Source organism: Silurus aristotelis, assembly GCF_946808225.1.
Source record: "Silurus aristotelis genome assembly, chromosome: 22".
In the NCBI taxonomy this organism is placed as follows: domain Eukaryota; kingdom Metazoa; phylum Chordata; class Actinopteri; order Siluriformes; family Siluridae; genus Silurus; species Silurus aristotelis.
The window spans coordinates 5165122-5190718 of record NC_139595.1 but is presented as its reverse complement, the minus strand read 5'-3'; the positions used below and the strand labels follow the sequence as shown (position 1 = coordinate 5190718).

At 38.1% G+C, this 25597-nt stretch overlaps 4 protein-coding genes across 7 annotated transcripts; 2 read left to right on the top strand and 2 right to left on the bottom strand.

Annotated features, from left to right (window-relative positions):
• Positions 1 to 995: 995 nt before the first annotated feature.
• tpgs1 (tubulin polyglutamylase complex subunit 1) lies at positions 996 to 5623 on the top strand. Of its 2 annotated transcripts, XR_014530754.1 has the most exons (3): positions 996 to 2162; positions 3763 to 4599; positions 4822 to 5623. XR_014530754.1 is itself a non-coding variant. In XM_083524907.1 (2 exons), the coding sequence occupies exons 1-2, from the start codon at positions 1864 to 1866 to the stop codon at positions 4307 to 4309; spliced, it is 846 nt and encodes a 281-aa protein (XP_083381033.1). In that variant the 5' UTR covers positions 996 to 1863; the 3' UTR covers positions 4310 to 5623. The 2 variants fall into 2 exon arrangements, 1 of the variants encoding a protein (XP_083381033.1); XM_083524907.1 differs by having other exon boundaries at positions 3763 to 5623.
• A 3122-nt stretch (positions 5624 to 8745) lies between these two features.
• plekhj1 (pleckstrin homology domain containing, family J member 1) lies at positions 8746 to 12309 on the bottom strand. The gene is made up of 6 exons (XM_083524927.1): positions 11819 to 12309; positions 11671 to 11738; positions 11505 to 11571; positions 10534 to 10624; positions 10375 to 10438; positions 8746 to 10197 (listed from the first exon to the last, which is right to left on the bottom strand). Exons 1-6 carry the CDS (start codon positions 11910 to 11912, stop codon positions 10120 to 10122), a joined length of 462 nt encoding a protein of 153 aa, XP_083381053.1. The 5' UTR covers positions 11913 to 12309; the 3' UTR covers positions 8746 to 10119.
• A 57-nt stretch (positions 12310 to 12366) lies between these two features.
• On the top strand, positions 12367 to 16142 carry sf3a2 (splicing factor 3a, subunit 2). The gene is made up of 8 exons (XM_083524902.1): positions 12367 to 13141; positions 13639 to 13900; positions 13981 to 14027; positions 14153 to 14262; positions 14358 to 14407; positions 14501 to 14641; positions 15231 to 15299; positions 15424 to 16142. The coding sequence occupies exons 2-8, from the start codon at positions 13703 to 13705 to the stop codon at positions 15724 to 15726; spliced, it is 918 nt and encodes a 305-aa protein (XP_083381028.1). The 5' UTR covers positions 12367 to 13141; positions 13639 to 13702; the 3' UTR covers positions 15727 to 16142.
• Positions 16072 to 24812, bottom strand: LOC310717187 (uncharacterized protein). 3 transcript variants are annotated; one of them, XM_083524909.1, is made up of 7 exons: positions 24672 to 24812; positions 23507 to 23604; positions 23059 to 23087; positions 21755 to 21815; positions 21052 to 21186; positions 20186 to 20289; positions 16072 to 17588 (listed from the first exon to the last, which is right to left on the bottom strand). In XM_083524909.1, the coding sequence occupies exons 2-7, from the start codon at positions 23601 to 23603 to the stop codon at positions 17250 to 17252; spliced, it is 765 nt and encodes a 254-aa protein (XP_083381035.1). In that variant the 5' UTR covers position 23604; positions 24672 to 24812; the 3' UTR covers positions 16072 to 17249. The 3 variants fall into 3 exon arrangements, with proteins under 3 accessions (XP_083381035.1, XP_083381034.1, XP_083381036.1); XM_083524908.1 differs by having other exon boundaries at positions 21752 to 21815; positions 24672 to 24811; XM_083524910.1 differs by having other exon boundaries at positions 16072 to 17582; positions 21752 to 21815; positions 24672 to 24809.
• Positions 24813 to 25597: the final 785 nt, after the last annotated feature.

The window sequence follows — 25597 nt, the reverse complement described above, 5'->3', positions numbered from 1 at the left end:
TTGATTAAGTAAACAATGTTTGATAGCAACAGCTTTTCTCAGGCCGAGTCACGCAATAAATCTGATGCATGCAAACAGTTAACAGATCAAATATTCACATACATTTCCCTGTGATCTCCCAGATGAAGGTCAGTTTTAAAGTAACCAACAGTTTAATGTTTAGCAGTTTGCAAATGATTTATAATTGCATTCTTATTTAGTTGTTTTGTAATGAAGGGCTACTTTACATCAGCAACACTGACTCAATGACAAACCAGTCAAGCATAAGAAGACAACTGATTTTACCAGTATTCATAGCAACTAGTTTCTAACTAATTAATCATTTGATTGTTAATCATAAATCTAATAATATATGATTTGTCAGGCAGTCATTCATGCAGTGGTATGCAAAATCGTAATCCTACTAAACAGCTACTTTAACTGGGCTACAATGTTCCTGACAAATGAATCGATTTTCTGTTCTGATCTCAACAAGTCATTTTTATGATGTCATCATTTAGACTTCTTACAAAGTATTTTACAGTATTTTCAAAATACAAAACACAAAAAAATGAAGCCAATTTTTTATCAAATACAAACGACAGAAACCTATTTTATATTTGAAATACATGTATCTTAAATACTGCCCATCCCCTTAATAATGATAATTTATTCAAAAATGATTTGTGCCTGTATTTTACACAAGAAATGTGTTTATATCAATCTGTTTCGATTGTAAAAAATAATCCTGAGATATTTGTTTTATTAAGTCATTTTGCACACTCGTGCCTTTATGGAAACAGGTTCTATTTAACAACCTTTACAATAAAGAACATTTGTCATTTTCGTATATAAATTGTAAAACAGACCCACATTTCCATATTGTGTCTACATGTTTTTAAGGAGGTTTTTCGAAAACAAATTGGAATAGTTTGGGAATAGAGAATTCTATTAAAATAGAGAAATCTAGAGAATTCTAGAGAATGGAAAAGTATTGGGGAGAAAAAAAAATCACATTCCAAATGTAGTCCCAATTTGCTCTTATAATTCCCTCCACTCTTCAGGGAAGATGTTCCACTAGATTTTGGAATGTGCTTGTGGACATTTGTGTTCATCAGCCACAAGGGTGTTAGTAAAGTCAGGTACTGATGTAGGTGAGGTGAGGAGGCCTGGGGTGCAGTCAGTGTTCACATTGAATCCAAAAGGTGTTCAGTAGGGTTGGGATCAGCGCTCTATAGCAGGCCACTCAAGATCTTTCACTCCAAACCCTGTAAACCATATATTCAAGGAGCTCACATTGTGCACAGGGGCATTGCCATGCTGGAACAGGTTTGGGTTTCCAAGATCAAGTTAACGCTAAATGTTCTTATACTGTATTCAAAGACGTCCTGTACAATTGTGTGCCTCCAGCTTTGTGGGAACAGTTTAGAGAAGAACCACATATGGCAGGAAAGGGCAGGTGTCCGAATACTTTTGACCACGTATATGGTGCAAGAAAGGCAGGGGAGCGCTGCAGTAAAATACTAAACAGCACGTGGTATCTGGTTTTCCATGTACGATGTGGCTGGATTCCAAACAGCAATATTTCCAACACTAGTGCACTACATAGTATGCGGAAGTAATTGTAACCGAGTACACTACGTAGGAAGTCAGGAGGCGTTTGGGTTTGATTGAAAATGTGTGCCTTGACCATTCAAACGGCGGAACTGCGCATGTGCAGCAACGGTGTCCATAGCAACACTGCGGCTGTTCAGCGCACCAGCGAGCGTGTATAGAATAAACTCGTTTTATGCCGCGTGTGTGTGTGTGTGTGTGTGTGTGTTTGAGCTGGAATGAACGAGAAGGTCATTTTACTGGTAAGTCACGCGTTAAATTATAAGGTTAATGGCGGAAAAGAGGCGCTCAGGTTCAGCTGCGGAGCCCAAAGCAGTCAAAGCCGAGAGCGATGAGGAGTTCCTGTGTCAGGCCGGAGTGGGATCGCAGCTCCGGGCCGCGCTGCTGAAGCTGGTGGAGGCCCGACCTGAGGATCCGATAGGATTCCTGGCTGAGCATTTCACTAACGAGGCGTCGGAGACTGAGAGCGTTGGAGGAGGTGATGCAGGAGAGGGTGATGGAGATGCGCTGGAGGAGCAGCAGATGAACAAAGCGCTGTGGCATCTCAGATTAGCGCATCACTCACAGAGGTGTGGAGCTCACCTTATATCACACTTTACTGTCAGTACTGAGATACATTCATTCCAGTAATTCCTATAGGTTTCCCTACACTGATTGTTCATCAATTAAGATGTTCATTTGATAAGATGTTATATGGATGGTAGCTCATTCTCAACTTCCTTATCAGTAACCCTGACATGGTCATGGTATATCGGTGTTTTCTTGTACAAAATCACAGGGATGCTGCTGTCTGATTTCACTCACACCATCGAACACACCACACCACCACTACATCTACTACGACTACTGCTGAAAATAATTCATCGTCCAAATAATATTGTAAAAAAAAGACTAATCAAATTTACCAAAAAAAATATCCTCAGTGGTTGTAGAAAGGTGGTGGTTTAGTGGTTTAATATTTTCAGGGGGTTCAGGGGTTCAATCTTGGGCCCTTGGGAAAGGCCCTTAACCCCTCTGTGATCCAGGGGCATTTTATTGTGTCTGAGCACAGCTTCCTAACATCGCGTTATGCGATAACCTAATTTCACTCTGCTGTAATGTACACATGACAGGTAAAAAGTCCCTTTTGTTTCTTTTCTAAACCTAGTTCCCTAAACCAAACGCCATTGAAACCCTGTGTTTTAGTTATAGAGATTGGAAAGTCCATAACAGAGAAAAGATGGACCCTGACGGATCTGGGGAGACTAGAGTTTGAGGACTGGCTCAGTTTCCTTGATTCTCTCATCAGTTTAATCACGTATTAAAGAGAGGATTCAGAATGCCCCTATGTTGGCAAAATAAGGTTTAAAATCTGTCCTGAATGCAGAGGTGCCAATAATTATGACTTTTAGAATACCGTAATTTCCGGACTATTAAACGCACCCAAATATAAGCCGCACCCACCGAATTTGACAAAGATTTTTATTTTGAACATAAATAAGCCGCACCTGTCTATAAGCCGCAGGTGTCTACACTGAAACTAATGAACTTTACACAGGCTTTAACGAAAGACAGTGTCTGTTACACGGCTTGTATCTAAACAGTAGCCTATCAAGAATGTCATTGTTCACTGTCTTCCTCCTTCCTTTCACAACAATTTCTCTCGACAGTTTATCTTTTGGCATCGTCGTGCGTTTAAAAATCACCATCGGTGAAGCTTTTCTCCCGATGCCGTGCAGCTCAGAACACAGGTTAAGTGTGTTTTCATGCCCGGTTGTTTTCAGCGTGACAAATGATTCACATTTCCTGTTGACAGTGTGAGTGAGCGGCAGGTCAAACATCAGAGGACCCTCGTCCATATTTATGATGTGGTGCGGCCCGATTCAGTGGAAGGGGCATCTGATTTAATATAAAGAGTTTCAATGGTTCACCTGAACCCGTTCCGCAATTTCATTGGTCTAATGTTATGGGTCTCAGTTTTTTGGCGGCAGGAAGCTTGTGAAACCGGGAAAAACCCAGGAAAAATCCATATATTAGCCGCTTCGTTGTTTAAACCGCGGGGTTCCAAGCATGGGAAAAAAGTAGCGGCTTATAGTCCAGAAAATACGGTAAATTGTTTTTCCACGCATTTATTATGGGGTGCCAATAATTCAGGAACTGACTTTTACTGGCATTTATGGTTACTTTCAGATCTGCCTTCAACAACAACATCCGTGTGGCATATGATCTGCTAAGCCGGTGCGGCTCGGCCCGGCGCGTTCCCGGTGGAGTCCAGGGCCGACTCTACACTGAGATGCTGCGGTGCGTATGTAGTGACAGCGGCCTGTCGGACGCAGCGGCTGCCACGCTCTTGCGTCACCTGCAGTGCCATGATTACGAGGCGGTGCCCTTTGAGCTGTTTCGGCAGGCTGTGCTGACGTGCACGTCGTTTTCCGAGTACATACGCAGAGCACGGTGCCTGTATGCTGCAGTGGCGTGTCCTTCTGACCGGCCTGCCGAGCGTGGATTATGTGACGCTGTCCTTAACGCTCTGCGAGAGGCTCTGGACACCTCCCACGGGCCTGACGCTTCACGTTACCTCGAGGCCAGTGCCAAGATCTCACCCACTGAGCTGGCGCGGGCCATGGCTGAGACCCGGGGTGCTAGCAGGGAGCAGGAAGGGCCGGGCATGGACATGCGTGAGTTTGAGGACGCCGCCGCAGGACTCTTTATAGCCAGGGTGCGAGTGGTACACTGAGTGAGAATGCAGATATTAGCTAGTATTAAGATTAAAGTGTTAAGCTTTGTGCTCAGATACAAGTGCATTTAGGCTGAAAGTTTATCCGACACCTAACGTCTCCATGTTCCTTTTTTAAAAAACACTGATAAACGTTTCAGCACTCGGACAGAAAGGCTACGCGTTGGTATCGAAAAGTTTTGAGACTAGTTCTGGAAACAAGGAGGTGCTTCATTTATTTACGGTTACACACTATAGTCCCATTGCACAGCAATACAGAGCTCCCAATGTTCCTGCCACTTCTGGAATTTGTCCTGTAAGTCTTCTGTAAGTCTGAAAGCGTGTCGAGCACCTTCTGAGATTGGCGCTGGATCTCCACAATCGTGTCAGAACGGCGACCTTTGAGCTGGATCTTCATCTTCTTCGAAAGGGGGGCGAAGTCCGCAGGAGGCGAATCTGGCGAATAGGGTGGGAGCAAAAGGGAGATCATGTTTTCTGCGAGAAACTCAGTTGTGTGGAGATCTCATTGACAGGGTGCGCACGTGGTCAGAATAGCAGACGTGATAACACACGTGGTGAGAATAGCACCGGTTGAACAAGAGTTGAAGGATGATGTTGGCACGTTACAAAACTAGTCTCGAAACTTTTTGATACCACCTGGTATGGTAAATTAAATACCCACTATTTGGATGGATGGATTGATGGATGGATGGATGGAGTTCTTTATCAATCCCAAGGAAAAATTGTAATTGTAATTGTAACGTACAGCCGTGGCGTCCAGAAGCGCATTTTAAAGCACATGTTCAACTTTCTTCATATTACAACAACAGAAGGCATCATCAAGTTCCATCGCTGTCAGCTAAGAACAGGAAGTTGAGACCACACTGTGTAAAGGGTTAGCCAAAAATACATTCAAAAAGTAGAATGATTGTAGGCTTCCTGTCAGCTGAAGCCAGTCTGGCCGTTTTGCTGCTTTTTTTTTATCTCATTTAAAAACACACAAAACATTGTCTCACAGGATGTTTCTCTGAGAGAAAATGATTCAGCTTTTCAGTCAAATTCAACAGCTCACAAACACAGAGGTAGAACATTCTCACCATTCTTTATGCAGTCTCAAGCAACTTTAACCCGGTTGACGGGACACAAGATCCTGTTCTTGTTACTTGAGTAAACAGAACATTGAATGATGTAATTATGGTAAGATTTCTCTGGTAGGTTAAACATTTGTGCCTCTGTTTATTTTGCTAAAGCCATGCCAATGTTTTCATGCCGCTATATTTTTTTCAATAAAGGACGCAACACCTGATATTTTGGGGAAACACTTCCCAATTTCACTTTAAGTCTAGCTTCACTTTTACTTCCTCTTCCGTGCTGAAACATACTGAGCTGGTACAATCTTTGCGGGTCAGTCTGTAATTAAATATGCATATACGCTTAAATAATTATATACAATCATGGAAAGAGGAATCCAGACAGTGATACTGAAACTCCCGGCCTAGATCCCTTCTTGGTAGAACTTTCTCCAAGTTTAGCTATCGATTTTACAGCGTCTCTAATGAGAAGTGTAATTTAGGGATCCAGATCAGATCGTTTGAGGAAGCACACTCATTTTTATCGCCGAGATATTTTTGCCCATGCCTTTAGCCATTAGTTAATGTGTTGCTAAGGTTATCGGTGCTGCGCTTTTAATAGAGCGACCCTGGGACGCATTAAGTGCAACAGCGATGAATCATTCCGAGTAGGAGGCACCTCATTTACGTTTTTATTTTTGCACAAGAAAACCTCCACATCTCTCTTTCTTTCTCTCAGGAGAAAAAGAGAGAGAGAGAGAGAGAGAGAGAGAGAGAGAGAGAGAGACACTTTCTACACACCAGAAGCCACAGCATCCTTTTGTTTGTTGCATCAGCAGTGCAGTCACGCATCTCCACAGACAACAGACAGGAAGTGAGAAGGAGAAGAATCAATTTCCAGGAGAAGGCAGACGCACTACGGTGTACGCTATCAAACCTAACGAGGATCCGCGTGTGAATAATTCAGAAGGGTGTTTGTTTTCCAGATCATCCTCACTGCCACACGGCACTAAGGCCAGACTACTGGGTTCACATCAATTGGACTTTTTCCAGTGGAACGTCAGCAGTATTAATGCTTTCGGTGTTCTCTGGAGCTTGTCTCATGCACATCTGTCACATCTGTGATACAGGGCTTTGCAAACTGGTATCATGCAATGCTGCACTGATTGTCTGATCTGCCATAGAGTCTGCTACAGATGGGGCAAAATGGTGGCATGGGAAAGCATATATATATATATATATATATATATATATATATATATATATATATATTTTTTATTATTATTATTTTTTTTTCTGTCCTGAACACGTTACAGAAAATTAAAAAAATATGGCTGTCTTGTGGTAAAAATGTACTGCTACAGCATGTCGAACACCATATAGGCAAAAGTATTGGAACACCAGACTTTTCCTGTCATTTGTGGTTCTTCCCCAAATTGTTACCATAAAGTTGAAGGCACACAAATGGGAGGAGGCCCAAGGAGACCCACCTACATTGGTACCTGATTTTATTAACGCCCTTGTGACTGAATGAAAACCAAATCTAAACAAGCACAATCCAAAATCAAGTAGAACTTGATCTTCCCATAAGATTAGAGGTTATTATTATAAAATGTGGAATGCTCAAAATGCACATACAAATCATGGTCGGGGGGCCACAAACTTTTGTTCATGCAGTGTTCACTATTTCCCTTTTTCTTTTTTTTCCATCCACAATTGGTGGGAAAAGCAAACTTTTGCACTCAGCCTGATCTGTTAAGATCAGATAATGCTGATAAGCTCAAATTATGCTGAATACAAATATTTCTTCAGCACCATCCTCTCCTTGCTTCCGGCGTCATAAAAACAGGAGCAGCTGACACAAACAGAACAAGGCCAGGCTCGTCAGAGTGTGTCAAAAGCAAGCAAAGTCGGCTAAGCAAGAACACAAACAATACATGGAAAATACCCTTCCAGTGGTTGCGTATTTATGCTGAAACACCTATTCTAAAATAGCACTTAGGTCAGAAATTGAAAGTTTCATGACACAGCCTTCAGAAAGAAACAACATTGTGTCTGTGGATCTTCTCAGACAGAAAATGACAAAAGAACTGTTCAGGAAGAGCTTTATTAGAAAAATAAGACTAGTCTTTATTATTTATAGAATGAAAAAAACATACAGATAGGTGGAAAAAAATCATCAAATGATTGCTCACCATGTGATTTCTAATGTGACTAAAACGAACTAACCATGCTCCAGGCATTCGAAGACGTACCACAAATATACCTCTGTGTGCTGTTATATTGCCGTTATAACAGGCTACGTTAGCATGCCATTTTATAAAGGTGCCAGAAAAGGCTTCTCGTAAAAATAAAAAATAAAAAATAAAAAACCACCAAGGAAAAACCGTGGCTTCATTACAGTTCCTCAAGCACCCTTTCAGCCTATGATTCTATGAACCCATGATGATTTAGATACATTTCTGATCTGATAGGAAGTCACACTAGCGTCTTATTCTAAAGTGCGAATGTGTTAATTGGCTCCGGTGAGGAGAAACGGCAAAAAGAAGTGTTTAATAAGTGATATTTGACACCTGAGAAACAAAATGGGAAAAGCTGAAAGACGTTTGGGTGATTTCCAGAAAATATACTGAATAATCATTATCCATCCACTTGATGGTAACACTTGTGCTGGGGAACATGGGCTTACTTCTCTGTGGAACCACAACAAATAAATCACCAATCAAAGGTTCCTTTAGGAAACCAAAAATGCTTGTGTTCTTCGGAACCACTCCAAAATCCTTTTCTGGCACCTTGAAGAAAGTTTGGCCTCAAATTCCAGTCATCTGGTTATTATGGCAAACTGACAAGAATCGGATTCCCAACCTGTTTAATAGCTGGCGTTTTCTTCTATAGAATGAAACTGAAGCTAAAAGCCTATGTAGCCAACAAGTAACAGAAACCTTACACTTCTGGTGCCTTTCTAATGTGGTCTGGAGGTATGGTCATATGATATATTGCAATTTAAATGCAGTTAAATGCTGCAAAGTTCTAAGACTAGTTGTCCCAGCGTAGCACTTTTCTCCTGAGAACAATTTTATATAACTCCATGCAGGACAGGAGGGTAATAAAACTGTACCCGAAAGCCAGTATACAGCTTTCTAGCTGATTTTTAAAGCAAGTATATGGAGAGTCAGGCTTGTGTTTACAGCCTAGGACTTCCTTAACTTATCAGCTTGTAACTCCAGTGTAGGATTACACGACACTGATTTGACCCGGGTTTCTGATTTACAATAAAAAAGAAACAATTTATTTATGGCCTGAAAAAGTTTTTAAAAAAACACCAAATCAAACAAAAGTAGAGGGTATGGCTGATATTATCAGCCATAAAAGTCAGGAACTGCTTGCTATCATTAATTCTTATTTAATAAAGACTTTTTTGCAGTCTCAAACATTTTAGGGACATCCCTAATAAATAGTATTACATGCTCTTACAATTTCTTACATGCTCTTATATATTTGTTTAATATTATCATGGTTGAACATATACAGATTTTTTCTACAGTGATGACCACAAAAAGCATATAATATTCAGGAAAGGGTGGAGTTTCTACGCAGTATTAGTTAACATCTGAGAGTTTTGCAAATTATCAGTCATTCTATAGCATCCTATGCGAAATGAATAAAGGGGTGTAGATCTGGTTATATATCTTTGGGGTGTATTAAGCATAGTTAATTCAGTCATCCTTACATTGGCCTACTTTATTGTTTTGGATGAAGATTTTGTCAGCATCTAAGACAAATGGATACTTCAATCTCCCAGAATGCACTCAGTCAAGCTTTCTCATTAATGAATATGACTATGAACATGCTATTTTCTGTCAGCAAATCTCCCCCCCCCACCCCCCACTAATTGAAAACCTTACTATAATGTTACATAATAATAAAATAAATTCTTACAAAGAAAAGGAGCAAACATTCCGTAAAATATATTTTTTGTGAATTCTTTTGCTAGGTCATTAAGTATAGTTGCTACGTCTTATATTTAATGCCCAATGGTAGAAGTGGTATTTTCTAGACTGACCAAATGTATGGTGCTATAGATTTATAGAAGGTATGAATAATATATTTTTTTAAATATAATAAAAATAGGAATGGTGGAATTAGGTCAAAATTAAGACGGGTCCTAAGCAAATATTTCTCTGTACCTAATCAACAAATATTACGCTCGATAAAATAATTTATTGCACCCAACAAGCAAACTAACAACGACTTTGGTCACACATTAATTACAGGAAGTGGTTCAGTGCAAGTTACTGTGTCACATCATGCAAAACAGGGCTGCAGGGCACACACGGTTTCATGAAGTGAAACCTACCAGGCTCCCCTACCCCCACAACAAAAACGGACCAACTGCTTCTGTGTACAGTGACCAAACAAACGTGTGTGTGTGTGTTTTTTTTTTTTTTTTTGCTACACCTGACAGACAACGACTAGTGAAAATGAATAAAAAAAAAGAATGACCTTATTAAAATACGCTGCTACTGGCTCATTCTCAGCTCACATTCCCAACAGTACGATCATTAAAAAAAAAGATACGCAGTGACAGTTGCCGTTTCACCCTTTTCACCTCGGAAAACCGAAAATTCTTCTGCCCCCATAGGAAGAGAAAACAATAACAGCAGTGTATAGATTAGGTCAAAATAAAAAAAAAAAGTAAAAAATAAAAAATAATAATGCACAGCACAAAGGAGATCGCAGTCCCTGATTGGCTGCGCTTCGTTAAGTCGGTGGAGGAGGGAGCGCGTTGCTCACCTGGAAGCGCGTCTCATCCGAAATCCCATACTGCTCCAGCGGGTCCTGTTATCAACAACCCAATCAAATTTGACTCAGTAAGCGGCTAAGCCGCTATTTGAATGACTACTATACCAATTATTATTACAGTATAATTACTATTAAAGTATATGGTTATAAACACTGATAAATAAGGATTATTTTGTATGTAGTAGGGAATCCGTTGCATCTCTTATTGAATACCTTGCCGGTCAGTCGATGGATCTCAGATCGATAGAAGATAAGGTTCTTGCGCATAAACTCATAGCTGCAGGAGAAACAAAAACGTGGCAGATTAGATGTACTGATGTGACCAGCATGAAGTTTGAAGCAAAATTAAAAAAATTTAAAAACCTTGCAAACCTGGCTTTTATAATGGCGTCCATCCATTCGACGCACTGCTCCCGAGAATTACATTCAAACAGGTACTTTCTCTCTGCCTCATCCAGGAACGCTGAAAACAGAAAAGCATAGACTTGTATGTGTGCGGAACAGGAGAAAAACCGACCAGGAGCAAAGATCTGTTTACTTGGAAAATAAAGGTGTGAGCCAATTTAAATACACCCCTCTGCACATCCACCAGGATGTACAGCATGTATGACTAATTAGTAAACTAATATTATATTACAGTGCTAATGAGGTGCATGTGTGAAAGCACCTCAGTAATGGTTAGAACAAGGCGATTCATTCTCTAGTACAGCAGATCTGTAGTATGTTTTTATTCATGGAAATGTAGAACAATGTGCCCAATACGTCGATGGTAATCGAACGGTGGATTGTGAAGGAAGTATTGGTAGATCATTCCTAAAAGATCTGAAATCTTTTCTCTTCTAACATACGGGTCGCTGTACATGCACCTTTATATGTGCTTGTTCAAACTATTTATATAACTGTCCCTTATTCTCAAATGAAGATTATTAAATCCAAATAACATTCCAGATGACTGATTACCAGCAGCTACTTTCTGGACTATGCAACCTGACGACTGACTCCACTCAAGTCATCAGAGTGAGGACGTGATCATAAATGTTGTGCCATAAGAGTTCATGCATTTATATTTCTTCACTATAAGGTGAGGAGATGCTGGTAAAAGAAACGAGCATGTTTATCAGACGTCTTAAACCGCATCTGTAAAAAGATCAACACAATGAGATTATATGTCCGGGAAATAAATCACAGTGCATCATGCTGGTGTTGCTGAGAAAAACATTTGGCTTTAAAAGCGTGTCACAGCAGGCAGATTATTTTCTCTATTAATGCCATGCGTTCTATTCCCCAAAAACAAGTCACTGTCACAAATAGTAATACTGATAATGATGCAGTGTTCGGCTTACTGATGGAGAACGTGAGCTCATCTTCTCTCTCCACTCTACAGTCCTCTAGGAGCAAAGCCCCAATTGGCTGTGGATACATACAGGGTTAAATTAGGCAAATAATGAGGTTGAGAAGAAGGAAATAGAGATGCTATACAAATAAAAGACAGGAACTTTAGATGGTCACCTCCTCCTCATAGGTGCGAAAGTAGAACAGGAAATTCACTATAAGCTTCACGAGTCTCCTCTTCATAACTATGAGGAAGAAAGAAAAAGAGTAGTTTGTTGTACATGATGATGAAGACCATGAGTGTGTATGTGAGCTCACATCTTACCATCTCCTTTCTTCGGTCTCTTCATGCCAAGCTCGGCCGCTCTCTCAGACGGCTGGCGGCTCAGGAACACCAGCTCCTTCTCATTAAACCGCATGATCTCTGTTCTTCTTCTCTTTCCTACAGATTTTAGCTAGATCCTTAACGCCATCCTGATCACGGGAATGTGAACGTATACGTAAAAACCTATATGATCCGACTTACTCCCTCCCTCTCTCTCTTCACACCTCGAGCTCTACAGATGATCCTTCTCAGCTGGATTATTCCAGTTCATCCATTTTATTTTTCATCAGCTTGCACGCGATTCCACTGTTTCAACAAACACATCGCACACATTCTTCTATAAGCACGGATAATCCATTCTCCTCATCGAAACAAAGAATTGATCAGAACGCGCTGACACACTCCACACCAGGCGCCTGGGAAAAACCTCCACCCCGAGATCCCAGCAGTTTCTCCTGCCTGTTCAATTCATGCCCCAAGCCGGACCGCGCATGCGCACGAGAATCACGCAAACCCAGCTGCGCCCTCTACCTTATCTGCACTGCGCATGCGCACCAGGGTCCTGCGAGTATAGTGAGTAAACGTTTTGCAATCCTAAATCATAAATTATAAATTACAATCTCAAGTACAAACCTAACTTTTTGGTTTTCATATGTGAGCTATTTTATTTTTTATTTTTTTAAAAACAATAACAACCCTTTGGGTGGTTAATCGGGACTAATATTGGTGTCTGAACCAACTTTGTTTTGCAAGCTTGTTGATAGTTATTTATAACATTATTTATAACTGTTATAACAGAATAAAAATATTTGTAATTATAATAACAGAATTAAAAAGATTTATGATGGGGAGTAAATGTTGAAGGGGTTCCTTAAAGATCGACAAACTGCATAAAAATAAGGAAAAATAGTATGTGATTATGGCAATGTTTTTGGTTTTCATGGTTCATAGTCCTCCAAGATTGACTTTTTTTGGAAGAAACAATAACGGATTTAATTTTTTTTATTTATTCGATTTGTGTATAATGATATAAAAATATATATATTCTTTATATTCTTTAGAGTTTCCACTTCCTGTTGTGCTTTAACATACTACAAACAAGTTCCCATGTCCTGTTAACCACTGCTAAGAATAAAATTAGTGTTTATAATGAAATAAATACCACTATTCAAACAGATCTGCTCTTATATTATCTAGGGTTCATGATAAACCTCGAGCTGTTCAATAAAGTTTTAGGTATCAAAATAACAGGAACAGGAAACGCGCCATGTAGCGCATGCGTATTGCGCGGGTTACGGCGGCAAGCGCGAGGTCGACGTTGAGGTAAAAAGAAGGCGTTATTATATATGTTATAATTTCTCGATGGAATACTTGATTGGGTGTATTATTCTATGTTAGAGAGTATGGTTTATGTGTTTACATATAATTGTATTTAAATATACAAGGTTAATTGGCGCTTGAGGTTTAATAGGGTTTAGCTGCGGTAGCTGGTTAGCCGAAATATAGCGCATGAATACGAACGCCTTCTGATTGATAATGAAGTGCACTAAATAGTGTGCAGGGAAGGGGATTATTATTGTTTTGTATTGCAGCCGGTGTTTAAAAGTTATTCTGGAGGTGGGGGCAAGTTTTGAAGGCTTGGTGGGATCTTAGTTACTGTATCTAATGCAAACTATTGTTTAACTACCCCCCCCCCCCCCCGTATACTGTGTGTGTGTGTGTGTGTGTGTGTGTGTGTGTGTGTGTGTGTGTGTGTGTGTGTCGCACACACACATGACCAAGTCTTTTGAACATGAACATGTCTTTTTTTTTTCTTAAAGGTGTGAGCAGCACTGAGTGAAATCTGACGGTGTACAAGGGTGGTAAATCCACAGCTTTGTAAAGATGGATTTCCAGCACAGAGCCGGTGGAAAGACCGGCAGTGGCGGGGTGGCTTCGTCCTCCGAGAGCAACCGGGACCGCCGAGAACGCCTTCGCCAACTCGCTTTAGAAACCATAGACATTAACAAGGACCCTTACTTTATGAAGAACCATTTGGGTTCCTATGAGTGCAAGCTGTGTCTCACACTTCATAATAACGAGGTATGATTACTGGAATTGGTTCATTTACTTAATACCTTGTATTTTTTACATATTCACATGATTCTCGACTTCTTCTTTAGGGGAGTTACCTGGCACACACACAGGGAAAGAAACACCAGACTAATTTGTGAGTACTTTGGCATACACCATAAGATTTAGTCACATTTTGTTTAATGTTTTCTCTAATGCAGTTGTCTCTTCTCTCAGTCCATTTTTAACCCATTTTTTTATTTATTTTTTATTTTTTTATAGAGCAAGAAGAGCCGCTAAAGAGGCCAAAGAGGCTCCGGCCCAGCCAGCACCTGAGAAAGTAAAGGTGGAAGTGAGGAAATTTGTAAAGATCGGGCGACCAGGTTACAAAGGTACCGTACCTTGGTACCCAAAAGGCTGCAGTTGTAATTGATTAAGTATTTGTTTCCTGTCTCTTCATTCTGTTTTCTATTATTGTTATTGACAGTAACGAAACAGAGGGATTCAGAGACTGGTCAGCAGAGTCTGCTGTTTCAGGTACTGTAATTGGTACTTCATTGTACAAAAATCTGAATGTACTTTGAAATACATTTCTTTCGGACAATGACGCACGTTGTGATTTTAAACCAGATTGACTATCCTGAGATTGCGGAGGGAATTGGACCCAGACACCGCTTCATGTCTGCATATGAGCAACGTATTGAGCCTCCAGACCGTCGCTGGCAGTATCTGCTCCTGGCAGCAGAACCCTACGAAACCATTGCATTCAAGGTCTGTTTTTAATATTCGATTTAGTCAGTATAAATTAATAAAAATAATTATATTGTATCCATGATGTCAGAAAGCTCATGGTCTGGAAAATAAAGTACATGGGCTGTTTACAGACAAACAGCACTTTTCATTGTTTTAGGCTTGGTAAAGGGATGATGTAATCAGCTATCAGTGCTGTTTAGCATGCAATCAGAGTTGCTTTTTAAAGAGTAAACAAATCTAATACCAAACCTGATAATTATATTGTATTCACATTTACCTGTTATGCAAATAAGGAAACTCGTTTATACTTGTGATTTTATAAAATACAGGTACAAATTATTTAGCAAAACAATAACATCAACGCGTCAATAAATTCCTCATAAAATCATGCATTTAAGAGGAAAAATAGGCTGTCTATTTAATTTACACAATGCAATTATTTATACATAAACTATGATTTATGATCGAATTAAATTGTGCTTAATTGCATGTCTTATTTTTGAGCAGAAGAATTTTATTTTTTTTGTATATCGCCCAGTGTTGAATCTTGATCAGACCAGTGCAGTTTTTTTAGTACATAAATAACGGCTTTCTCCAAATGCTTCAGGTTCCGAGCAGAGAGATAGACAAATCAGAAAGTCGCTTCTGGACTCACTGGAACAGAGAAACCAAACAAGTAAGACTCTAAATGAATTATTATTATTTTTTTTTTATAAATACAGCCATGATTCTGATTTCGTTACAGTTCTGTTGATTGAATAAGTGAATTGCGTTTTTGTTTGTTTTTTTCCCTCTTATAGTTTTTCCTACAGTTCCATTTCAAAATGGAGAAGCTTCTGCCTCAGCCTGGAGGGCAGGTCGCTCCCACATCCATCAAGCGCCCGCCTCCTCTGATGACCGGCATGGGTGCTCGACCGCCCACTGACTCCATGCCCCCACCACCACCAGGAGGAATTCCAGGGATGCCGCCTCCTCCCCACAATGCTCCTCCACAGATGCACCATGCTTCTGGCTTGCCTCCTCCCGGTGCTCTGCCACCCCACATGCACCCACAGTTATCCTCTGACGGATCAGTAGGAATTCCTCATTCACGCAGTAACTGAGTGTGACACTTCGGATTTTTCTTTTCTGTCTTTACATTGGATTTGCTGAATCTGTCATATTTTTGTAAATACGGACAGGAGGGTGTTGTGGTGATTGTTGGTATTTTTAGAACTGCATTCTTGCTCAGATTAGAGCAGCCTTCTTTTCACCTGGGAATGTTTCAGGTTTTATACACAAAGTATAATAACTCAAATCGATCATTGTTTGGAGCCCCAGTTATTCAGGTGCTCAAAGATGGTTTGGTTTTCACCCTCTAATTTGCAGGTTAGTGTTGTTTTTATTTTTTTTTATATCATCTTTTTGATGCAAGACCTCCACAGCCACCTCACTTTCACATCAAGTGATTTATTTCTTTTTATTGTTTTTTTGGTTTTTTTTTTTTTACAATTAATAAAATTTGATATTGGTTAATGTACTTTTACGTGCTTCGCTTTTTGTTGCGTGTCTTATTATTTCACTTGTTTATCCTGTTAGGTTGCAGTCACGCTGCTGTATAGTTAACATATCTGAGGATCAGTCATAACTTTGCCTGTAGTCCTTTTGTTTGGTAAAAAAAACTGATAAAATAACTAAAATGTGCCACTGAAATAATGTAAAAGAGCTGAAATATATTTTATGCTGGTTAAAACATAAAGATGTAATAAACAGAATCTAGTTTCTGAGAAAATTCGATAGTAAATGCCTAATTCAGAATGGACCCACAATCTGTAAGTGTTAGTTTTTGACATTTGCGAAATAATGGTGTGAAAAGTCAATAGTCGTATGAGCAATTACTGTTTGAATCAATATAGACACTGGCTAGCTTTTTGGAAAGGTTAAATAGAAATTATAACTGATGAACTAAAGCAGATGTAATGCTTTAGTGCTAATATGTTGTGCTACTATTTATTTAATAGAAAATAATGCTTTGCATGCCTAAGAATAGATGATGCTTTGTTTTATCGAAATGAAAAAAATTATTCATAACCAAGCAGTGCTATATTCATTATAGGTCCAATGTAATTCCACAAAGTGTTAATCATTTAAGTGGAAAAACAAAAATGCAGACAGCTCTGTATTTTCCAGGTTGAACCTGAGCTCATCTTACTCCATGTTCTCCCTCTGTCTATGTGGATGTACTCTGGAATTTCCAGTTTTCTTTCAATTCCCAATAAAGCCAGTAGATGAAGTGTATGTTACACTGCTCCTGGGAATGATTGTGATTGTAAGAGAGAGAATGTGATGTCCTGTTGCCTCTAGTGATCCTTTCAGTGTCTTTGGATCCACTGTGACCCTGACCAGGATGAAGCAGTTAACAAAGGTAGATGAATGACATTTTTTTTTCTTGTTCTATTTATTTTCCATACAATGTTCCCAATCTACAAATAAAACATTAACGCAACCTAATTATTTGCATCGCATTAAAATGCCTGCAAATGTATTGAATATTTTACATCTGCATACAGTATGTGGTTCAGTCTCATGATCAGCTGAAGATCAGAAAAGTAAAGAACACTACCATATGCATACTATAACCTACTGCTCAATCATTAAAGCAATTTTCTCTTTCACTGCATTTTTTTTTTACCACCTTCTCCTTTTTCTCCTTCTCTCCTTTTTTCAGCTTCTCCTTAAGTCTTTTCACTTTCTCTTGTTGTGGCTTTACTTTCTCTCGACTCTTCTCTGCGGCCCGTCCTGCGTTACCCCTCCGTGCTTTGAATCTGCCCTCCCTGTCCTTTAGGAGTCTTCTGTCTGGTATGGTTTTGTGTCTGAGGCCTCGAATAGCTTTTTCTCTAGTCACTTTCCTTGACTTGCCTCGTCTGCCTTCTTCTTCGTCGTCGCTCACCCACCAGAAAAACGTGTCCCACAGAGACATCTCAGGCTAAAGGTCAAACACAGAAAAGATGATCACCACAGAGTCTTTTAGTGTTTATATTGTATATACATCTTGTTTTAAAAAAAAAATCATTTTATAGTCTTACATGTTTTTTTATTTCATATAATGTCAAATGAATGTGTGTCTGTGTAGATGAAACACTTACAGGACATTTAGGTCTTTATAAGTGCTACTTACAGTGTCTTAGATCAGTGGTCCCCAACCCCCCAGAGCCGCGGTCCACACAGAAAGAATACATAACTTACATGGTTTCCGTTTTATTTATTATCTGATTCTGAACGATGTTTTATTTTGGAAAATGAAAATCTTCTTCGCCACATCTGTCTGTGACTCACTCTTGATGCATGTCATGATGCTTGTCTCGGTCACATCTTACCTCCATCCCCTACCTTCTTAAAGGGGCTGCTCCGACCGCTAACACATAATACATTACCGCTAAACTGAAACCCCAAGCTAGCAAAATGAACAAAAAACAACCCAGTGGATTCACGTTTATTATTATATTTAGAAAATACCAATTTTTATGCTGGTTGTATCATTTTATTTTGTTGTATTTATCTTAGACGACGGATGGTTTAACAATTGACAGCATGACTATTTTGAATATCGTGTTTGTGAACAGTGACAAAAGGACGTGTCGTTCTGATGGCAATCATATGTTCATTTCCACAATGAGAAATGCATTTACTGGTTTGCAAATATTAAAGATGATTAGTGAAATGAAAAACTGTATGCAATGAACTGATGCCGAGACGCTTGTACACAATCAATTCAATTAATGTGCCAACGAATTTATTAAACCGACGAAAAAATGTCATATGATGTGCACAAGTGACAACATGTAGTGGAGTTTGAAAATTTAGTTTTGAGAATTTTAATTCTGATCTGAGAAACGCTCCAAAGCAACTGGGAAAAACTATGCGATGAACGGATGCCGAGTTGATTTAGGGGTTTAAGAATATTCAGGTGAAACCAGTATAATGCATTTTGATCAGCATGACATAAACAACTGATATTATAGGAAACAGCAGACACTTGGACACAATCAAATAAATTAATGTACCAAAGAATTCGCAATTGGATCAATGCAACGAGAAATGCTTCTAAGTTGAGCACAAGTGACTACATGATTTGAAGGTTGAACAAGCAGTTTTGAGAATTTCATTCCTGTTCTGAGAAACGCTCCAAAGTCAATGAGAAAAATTGTAAATCATTAAAAAATTGGTTAAACCAGTCGTCAGAATCTATCAATCAAAAAAATCTACTGAACTTTTTTTTTTTTTGTAAATTTGTCTTGAATTGATAAACTGAGCAGACGAATGTTGAATGTCGCTAATAAAGGAAAGTGCACGCCATCAGATCAACCGAATGATTAACTAGTTTTCTTAAACAGGTCAAAGGTGAATAAACCTTCAATAAACAACAGAGCAATGAAAATGAATGAACAACCAGGAAATAAAACAAACACGAGTACTCTCTTGCAATCAATATAAATCAAATATGCAATCAAATATTTAAATTTGTGCTGTTGAAAGTTATAGATGCCAAACAGAAGAAATTCAGCCGTGTCCATTTTCAATCACTGTGATCCAAACCGTAGTTGATATCAGGAAATACTGAAACCGTGTGCCGTCATATTCACAACATGACCGAACATTTTGACGATCTTGTTTGTGAACAATGACATAAGAGCTTGTTATTCCGATGGCAATGAAATGTCCATTGTACATATACAGTTGTACATTGTTCATATTGTGCATACTTACTTTTGAGAGATGAACTAAGGTTTTTCAGAAAAGTACAAAAAATCAAATGTTTTTTTTTCTGTTTTGAGAAATGCATTTAGTGGTTTGCAAATATTAAGGATGATTTGAGAAACGCTCCGAAGAAACTAAGAAAAACTTTATATCTGGCATAAATAACATTTTGTCATATTTTATCTCCCAGAAAACCTTAATATTTTTGGATACCAGTACAATCTATTTAGTAAATAAAGAACCTATTTAATTTATTAGACATGCACAAGATGCCTGGGAAACTTTGCAGCCTTAAGGGTTAAGGCAGCCTTGAGGGTGCCAATACTTTAGCATCATATTGAGCACATTAATAAAACTAAAACTAAAATAAATCAGTAAATAAAATAAAGTCAAAAGAAAAAGATCATTGTTTGCAAAGATGATCAATATTCATAAAAATAACACAAAAAATAACAAATAAAATATTTTAGACCTGTTCTTAACCCTGTGCCAATAATCATAGGGTTGATTACAAAATATATGCTTGTATAATATTCCGTTTTTATTTGGTTGACCAGACGTCGTTTATTTTAGCAAAAATTTGTTCTTAAAGCTGGCCCAAATCCATAAATCCTGATATGGCCTGGAGTTTTCTTTAAATAATTTTATGAAATGAAATGATTTTTTTAACATATACAAGAAATTCTAAAAAAAAAAAAAAAAAAACACTGAATGAAAACTCTGTATTAAATAAGCAATAAAAAAAAAAATGTAGATGCATTTTTTAAATAAATCAAATAAATGTGACAGGTGTGAATTCAGATATAAGTATGATGATTATTGTACCTCAGGTGCTGGTAAGCGGTGCTTTCTCAGCGCAGTGTGTCTGACGTTAAGTAGAGAACCGATGGGCTCTAAATCCGTCCCATCTTTGCGACCTCGTACAAAATCTAAGAAAATAAAAGAACACTTATTGCCATTGTCAGTTGTCATAGACATACACTATATGGACAAACACCTGATTGCGATGCCAGACTTCTGCGGTTCTTCCTCAAATTGTTTGCACAAAGTTAGAAGCACTTTATTGTAAAGGATGTCTTAGTAATATATTTTTCCTTTAACGAGGAGACCCAAATCTGTTCCAGCATTGACAATGCCTCTGTGCACAAAAGCTAGCTCCAGGAAGATATAGTTTTCATGAGTTAGAGTGAAAGATCTTGAGTGGTCTGCTATAGAGTTCTGACCTCAACCCTATTGAACACCTTTTGGATGAATTAGAACGCAGACTGCACCCCAGACCTCCTCACCCTACATCAGTACCTGATTTAACTAACATCCTTGTGGCGCACTCCAAAATTTATTGGAACCTCTTCCTGAAAGGGTGGAGGTTATTATAACAGCAAATGGGGACTAAATGTGGAATGAGATATTCAGAAGGCACGTTCAAATCTTATGGTCAGGTGTCCACAAACCTTTGTTCATATAATGTATATATAACATGAATTCTCTCCAAACTGTTGGATTACTAACAGTGGAAATGCAATGCTGGAATCAGAAAATCTTTATTTATTAATATCCAGGCGTTCAAAATTTGACTACAAGAACAGAGAGCAAAAGACTACTGACAACCGTGCCATGTAATAAAAAAGATCTAAAAGGATAATGAAGAGCAGAAGAGCTTGATAAGTATGGTGTAAGCATGTTGCACTGACCGTGTAGTCTTTGAAACCCTGAGCTGAGGACCAGTATAGTGATGGCTATGAAGAGGCAACGGTTTAGCGTCACTCCCTCCCATGGTACCTCGATCTGGGCCATGTTCTGAATAGACGCAGACTTTCGCAATGACACTGTGAACAAAAGGATGAAGATGGAGGTGTTTTTAAAAGAAAATCTTGATTGTCAGTGATTAAATAGTAGTATTACTGGCATGGCAAAAACAATTGAAAGGAATGTACTCAGAGGAATGTAGTCAGTGTTTTGCCTCTAGAGGCCGCTCTCGTAATGACTGCGGACCAGAAGCAGGAAAAACTATTGTTATGGATTTTTGCCAATAGCACATAGTTTCACCAATCAACTACCTCTAATAATAAACAATAAAGTCAACCTTCATTATCAAATACAGATATGATATAAGTAAAACATTTAAAATTCAATATTTTCAAAAAACGTCTCTGGCATTGTTTAGAGGGCTGTTGCAAATGTGGGGACGGGACCGACTTGGCCCATGTGCCATAGTTTGGGGACCTCTGTTCTAGAATAAATCTGTAGAAATATTCTCTGTAAAAAGACACACGTCCAGAAACAGTGTTGGTTATCAGTATATTATCAGATGTCACCTGCACCATGCTGAGTAGCTACAAATCCCTGCTAGTGTTCCGTCTATACTAGCAATTATAGAGTTAAAGGCCTTACCACCTCTTGAGACTGTTGCCTCACGAGGATGAGACTTCGGGATCTGCTGGAAGACTTGAGGTTCCTGTAGTGAGTAGAACATTAACTTCATAAATGTAAAATAAATTCTGAGGAAAATGATAGCAGCTACAACTAAAATAAAATAAAAGCAAACCATTGTTTTATTCTAAAATTCTCTTTTCAAGCAGTCATGAAGAGTTCAGCGAGAAATCAGATTACACCAAATAAATTATGCCAACAGCATAATTTATACTCTAACAGCATAAATTACGTGAACAGCCTAAAGAGCCATCAAATTACTGAGCTACTCTAGAACTTGTAGGATGGATCTGGGTTGTAATTAATATCAACAGTCTGCTACAATGGATCAGGACCACAGGTTGGACATTCTGTGTCACCCAGATGAGGATGGGTTCCCTCTTGAGTCTGCTTTCTCTAAAGGTTTCATCCTCATGCCATATCAGGAGTTTTTTTCTTGCTACAGTTGCCACCGTCTCGCTCATTATAGACTTGCAACTTACAATTATGAGTAACAAACGTATACATTCTTATACATTTATAACCTCTTAATCACTGTAAAGCTGCTTCCAGACAATTTCCATAGTTAAAAGCATTATACAAATAAAAATGAATTGAATTGAATTTTTTAACCAGTTTGCTATAATGACACAGTTTCTAAATTGTTTTAAAGCATGTATATGAAAAAGAGTTCGAATTTTGATATATTTGATGGCTATATGCTCTGAGTAGCACAAGTAAAAATGAATACATAAAATAAAGTAATCTAAAAAAGGAATAAAAAGAGACACTGTTAGATTTTTATCATGCCCAAACAAAAGTAATTCTTGGAGAGGTTTTTCATTCGATCTACGATGCCCGTGTTGCCTTTTCTGATCAGGGAAGAATCACACAGCACACAGAATGGCGCATATGTTCTACAGTTTAATGCAGATAACAGATAAGTATATATACACACACACACACTGGAAAAAAACCTGAGCTAAAACTGTTCCTGATTGGGTAAGAAGACATATGATGTGTGAGCCCAGACAAAGACTTCCTGTATACTCTCCCATACTCTCATCATAAAGACCATATAAACACTAAACAAACAACATAAGACTGTTTTTAAAGAACCAGTGTGAGGCCCATCTTAACACTAACATTCGCATATGAAATCTGTCATTTCCAGCTACATTAGATATGAGGGTACATTGGGAAACCTTATTTTAAATATTTTATCTTATCTATTTGATGTCTGTGGTGCTAACATTCCTCTTTTTACTTGCACATATTCACACACTCACCTCTCTCACTCTTCTCTGTGGATACATTTCTAAAAAAGAGAATTTGATAATGAATCTACATTAAAAAGCCATTATATGAAAGCGTGAAGGTAAGATGCAGAAAGTGATAGAGGACTAACTTTAAAGAGTTTGTCATGCAAGTCGGTGTCGTGTTACTATTGCTCTGTGACTATGCTTTAGTATGTGTTCAGTGTTGGTCATGGCCACTGGGGTGTATAATTAGACACACAGGTGGTTTTAGGCCCTACTGCTTTAATGTATGAAAAGACAAGCAGCTTTGTTGTTCTTTTACACTTAAGAACCACACAAAGTTCACATAGGTTTGATAGAAAAATAGAGCTGTGTTACAGGCTTCAGGTATTAAAGGTATTATATAACATTTACTATGCAGTGCTCTGTATTTAGTAGGAGTGTGCAGAGAAAAGATATAGCAGGGGGGAACTAGTACCAGGCCGACGAGATTGTCTGGGATGCTTTGGGTGAGGAACGTCCTGTTGTGTGGCCCCAAGTTCTTCCTCAAAAGTCTCAAATGTGCTTTCATCCATTCTGCACTCACAAAGTTGAGTTAAAATGCACAATACGAGACAACAGACAGATAAGTCAGATGTCAATTGACTAAAAACACAAGTCAAAAATATACAAATTAATTAATTCATTTTTAACTACTGCTGTTTTAATGCTATTAAATCTGGAATCTAGGTTCAAACCCCAGGCTTATTTTTCCCCCCTAACTTAATTTACACATCTGTAACATCTGTAACCTGCAACAAGCTTTTCCTATATATATATTGATTACCGTTTACTGTATAAGATGAAAAACTTTGTCATTAGCCAACAAAATACCAGCTTTAGCATACAGTCAACTGCTTAACAGACACTTATGATCTCTTATGGTTTTAAAAAGAAAAAAATAATTTTCAAGGTAAAAATCGATTTACAACATCAATAATGAATTTTGGGCAACTTCTGAGCAGCTTCTTCGTGAATCCAGCAAAAAAATCAAAAACTGTGTAATAGCAAACATATAATATCACATTATTAGACGTTATTGTATTTTTTACAATACAATATGCTACAGAGATTGTTGATGATGTTAAACTTTGAACACAACAAAAACAACAAGAGCAACAGCAACAACAGCTATTTAAAATGAAACTAATATATTTTTTACCAGCCTGCTTTTTACTATTACCAATAAACAATTGTTCTACAAGTACTAAAAACTACTATTCTATTCTAATTACTTATCCACAATAACAATACCAAATCATATCGACCACCTCTTTAAATATTACAAACTCTCATTACAGGCCATTTCATAATCCAAAAAAAAAAAAATTCCACTTTGTATTTATATATCTGGATTTTATATATATATATATATATATATATATATATATATATATATATATATATATATATATATATATATATATATATGGCTGTGATGTTGTTGCAGTCAATGCATGTACAAACCACACCATGGTGCAGTTCCTGAAAAAGGACCATCACCTCTACACACACACACAGCATTGAGTATGAACACAAAAACGTATGATTCTGGCCCACAGTATAACGACCCTCTGCCCTTTCCTTAAGCACATAAGACTCACCTGACTAGACATGAGGAGGAGTCACCAAGCAAGACCGATCACTACAGGCTTTGGTGTCATGGCCCTTCTGAGGGACACACACATGTACACACACGTTTGAATACACTTACTCACACGCCTCCTGTGTGCCCTCTGACAGCTGAGAACAGGTGCAGAGGGATGAAGAAGCCAAAAGCTGGGAGGGTCAGGCTATAGAGGGAGGCTGCTAATGCGCAGCACAGTGCTTCCTGATGCCAGAATAACCAGCACAGAGGGAACAGCCAACGATGATGCAAATCCGATAGAAATAACCTGCAGAAACCACATGTGCAGAATTTAGCTCAGGAAAAACTCACATAGAAACACGTTCACTCATGCAGTCAAATTCAGAAAAAAAATGGTATAAAGCAAAAAAAGAAAGTATGAAATAAACATTACCTGCAAGGATTTACATTTGTTATATCAGTTCAATAGTTCAAGACTCTTCTTCCTTTGCTCTAACCTTTAACTAAAGACTAATTGTATGAACCATGTTTTAAAATACAATTACATTTTTAAAACCTTTAATTTTTGCCCTTAAACAAATGACATTTGCAACTTCTCTCAGTCACTAGGAACACAATCAGATATTAGTTTGCACATACTGTATGTAAATCGAAATTTAACATGAGACTAAACCAAAAAAATGTAAAAAAAATAAAAAACTGATCACAGAATATGATATATATATATATATATATATATATATATATATATATATATATATATATATATATATATATATATATATAAAATAAAATATTAAATAATCACAAAAATGCGATCTCAGCTGTTCCACTAGGGGTCGCTGTATCATCGCCCACCTTCCTGCTTCCAAGATAAAAAAAAATATTTAATTATATACACTGAATATATCTAAATTATGTACAAATGACATTAATAAACTT

Bases quoted from the DNA above. Each gene is read 5' to 3' on its own strand.
- tpgs1 (XM_083524907.1), top strand. From the start codon at position 1,864: ATGGCGGAAAAGAGGCGCTCAGGTTCAGCTGCGGAGCCCAAAGCAGTC. The intron at 2,163-3,762 runs GTGTGGAGCTCA...GGTTACTTTCAG, and splicing joins TTAGCGCATCACTCACAGAG to ATCTGCCTTCAACAACAACA.
- plekhj1 (XM_083524927.1), bottom strand. From the start codon at position 11,912: ATGCGGTTTAATGAGAAGGAGCTGGTGTTCCTGAGCCGCCAGCCGTCT. The intron at 11,739-11,818 runs GTAAGATGTGAG...TCTTCCTCATAG, and splicing joins GAGACCGAAGAAAGGAGATG to TTATGAAGAGGAGACTCGTG. The intron at 10,439-10,533 runs GTTTGCAAGGTT...TTTCTCCTGCAG, and splicing joins GACGCCATTATAAAAGCCAG to CTATGAGTTTATGCGCAAGA.
- sf3a2 (XM_083524902.1), top strand. From the start codon at position 13,703: ATGGATTTCCAGCACAGAGCCGGTGGAAAGACCGGCAGTGGCGGGGTG. The intron at 13,901-13,980 runs GTATGATTACTG...CTTCTTCTTTAG, and splicing joins TCACACTTCATAATAACGAG to GGGAGTTACCTGGCACACAC. The intron at 14,028-14,152 runs GTGAGTACTTTG...ATTTTTTTATAG, and splicing joins AAGAAACACCAGACTAATTT to AGCAAGAAGAGCCGCTAAAG.
- LOC310717187 (XM_083524908.1), bottom strand. From the start codon at position 23,603: ATGGATGAAAGCACATTTGAGACTTTTGAGGAAGAACTTGGGGCCACA. The intron at 21,816-23,058 runs GTGAGTGTGTGA...TACTCACTACAG, and splicing joins CACAGAGAAGAGTGAGAGAG to GAACCTCAAGTCTTCCAGCA. The intron at 21,187-21,751 runs GTAAGGCCTTTA...TTTTGTTCACAG, and splicing joins GGCAACAGTCTCAAGAGGTG to TGTCATTGCGAAAGTCTGCG.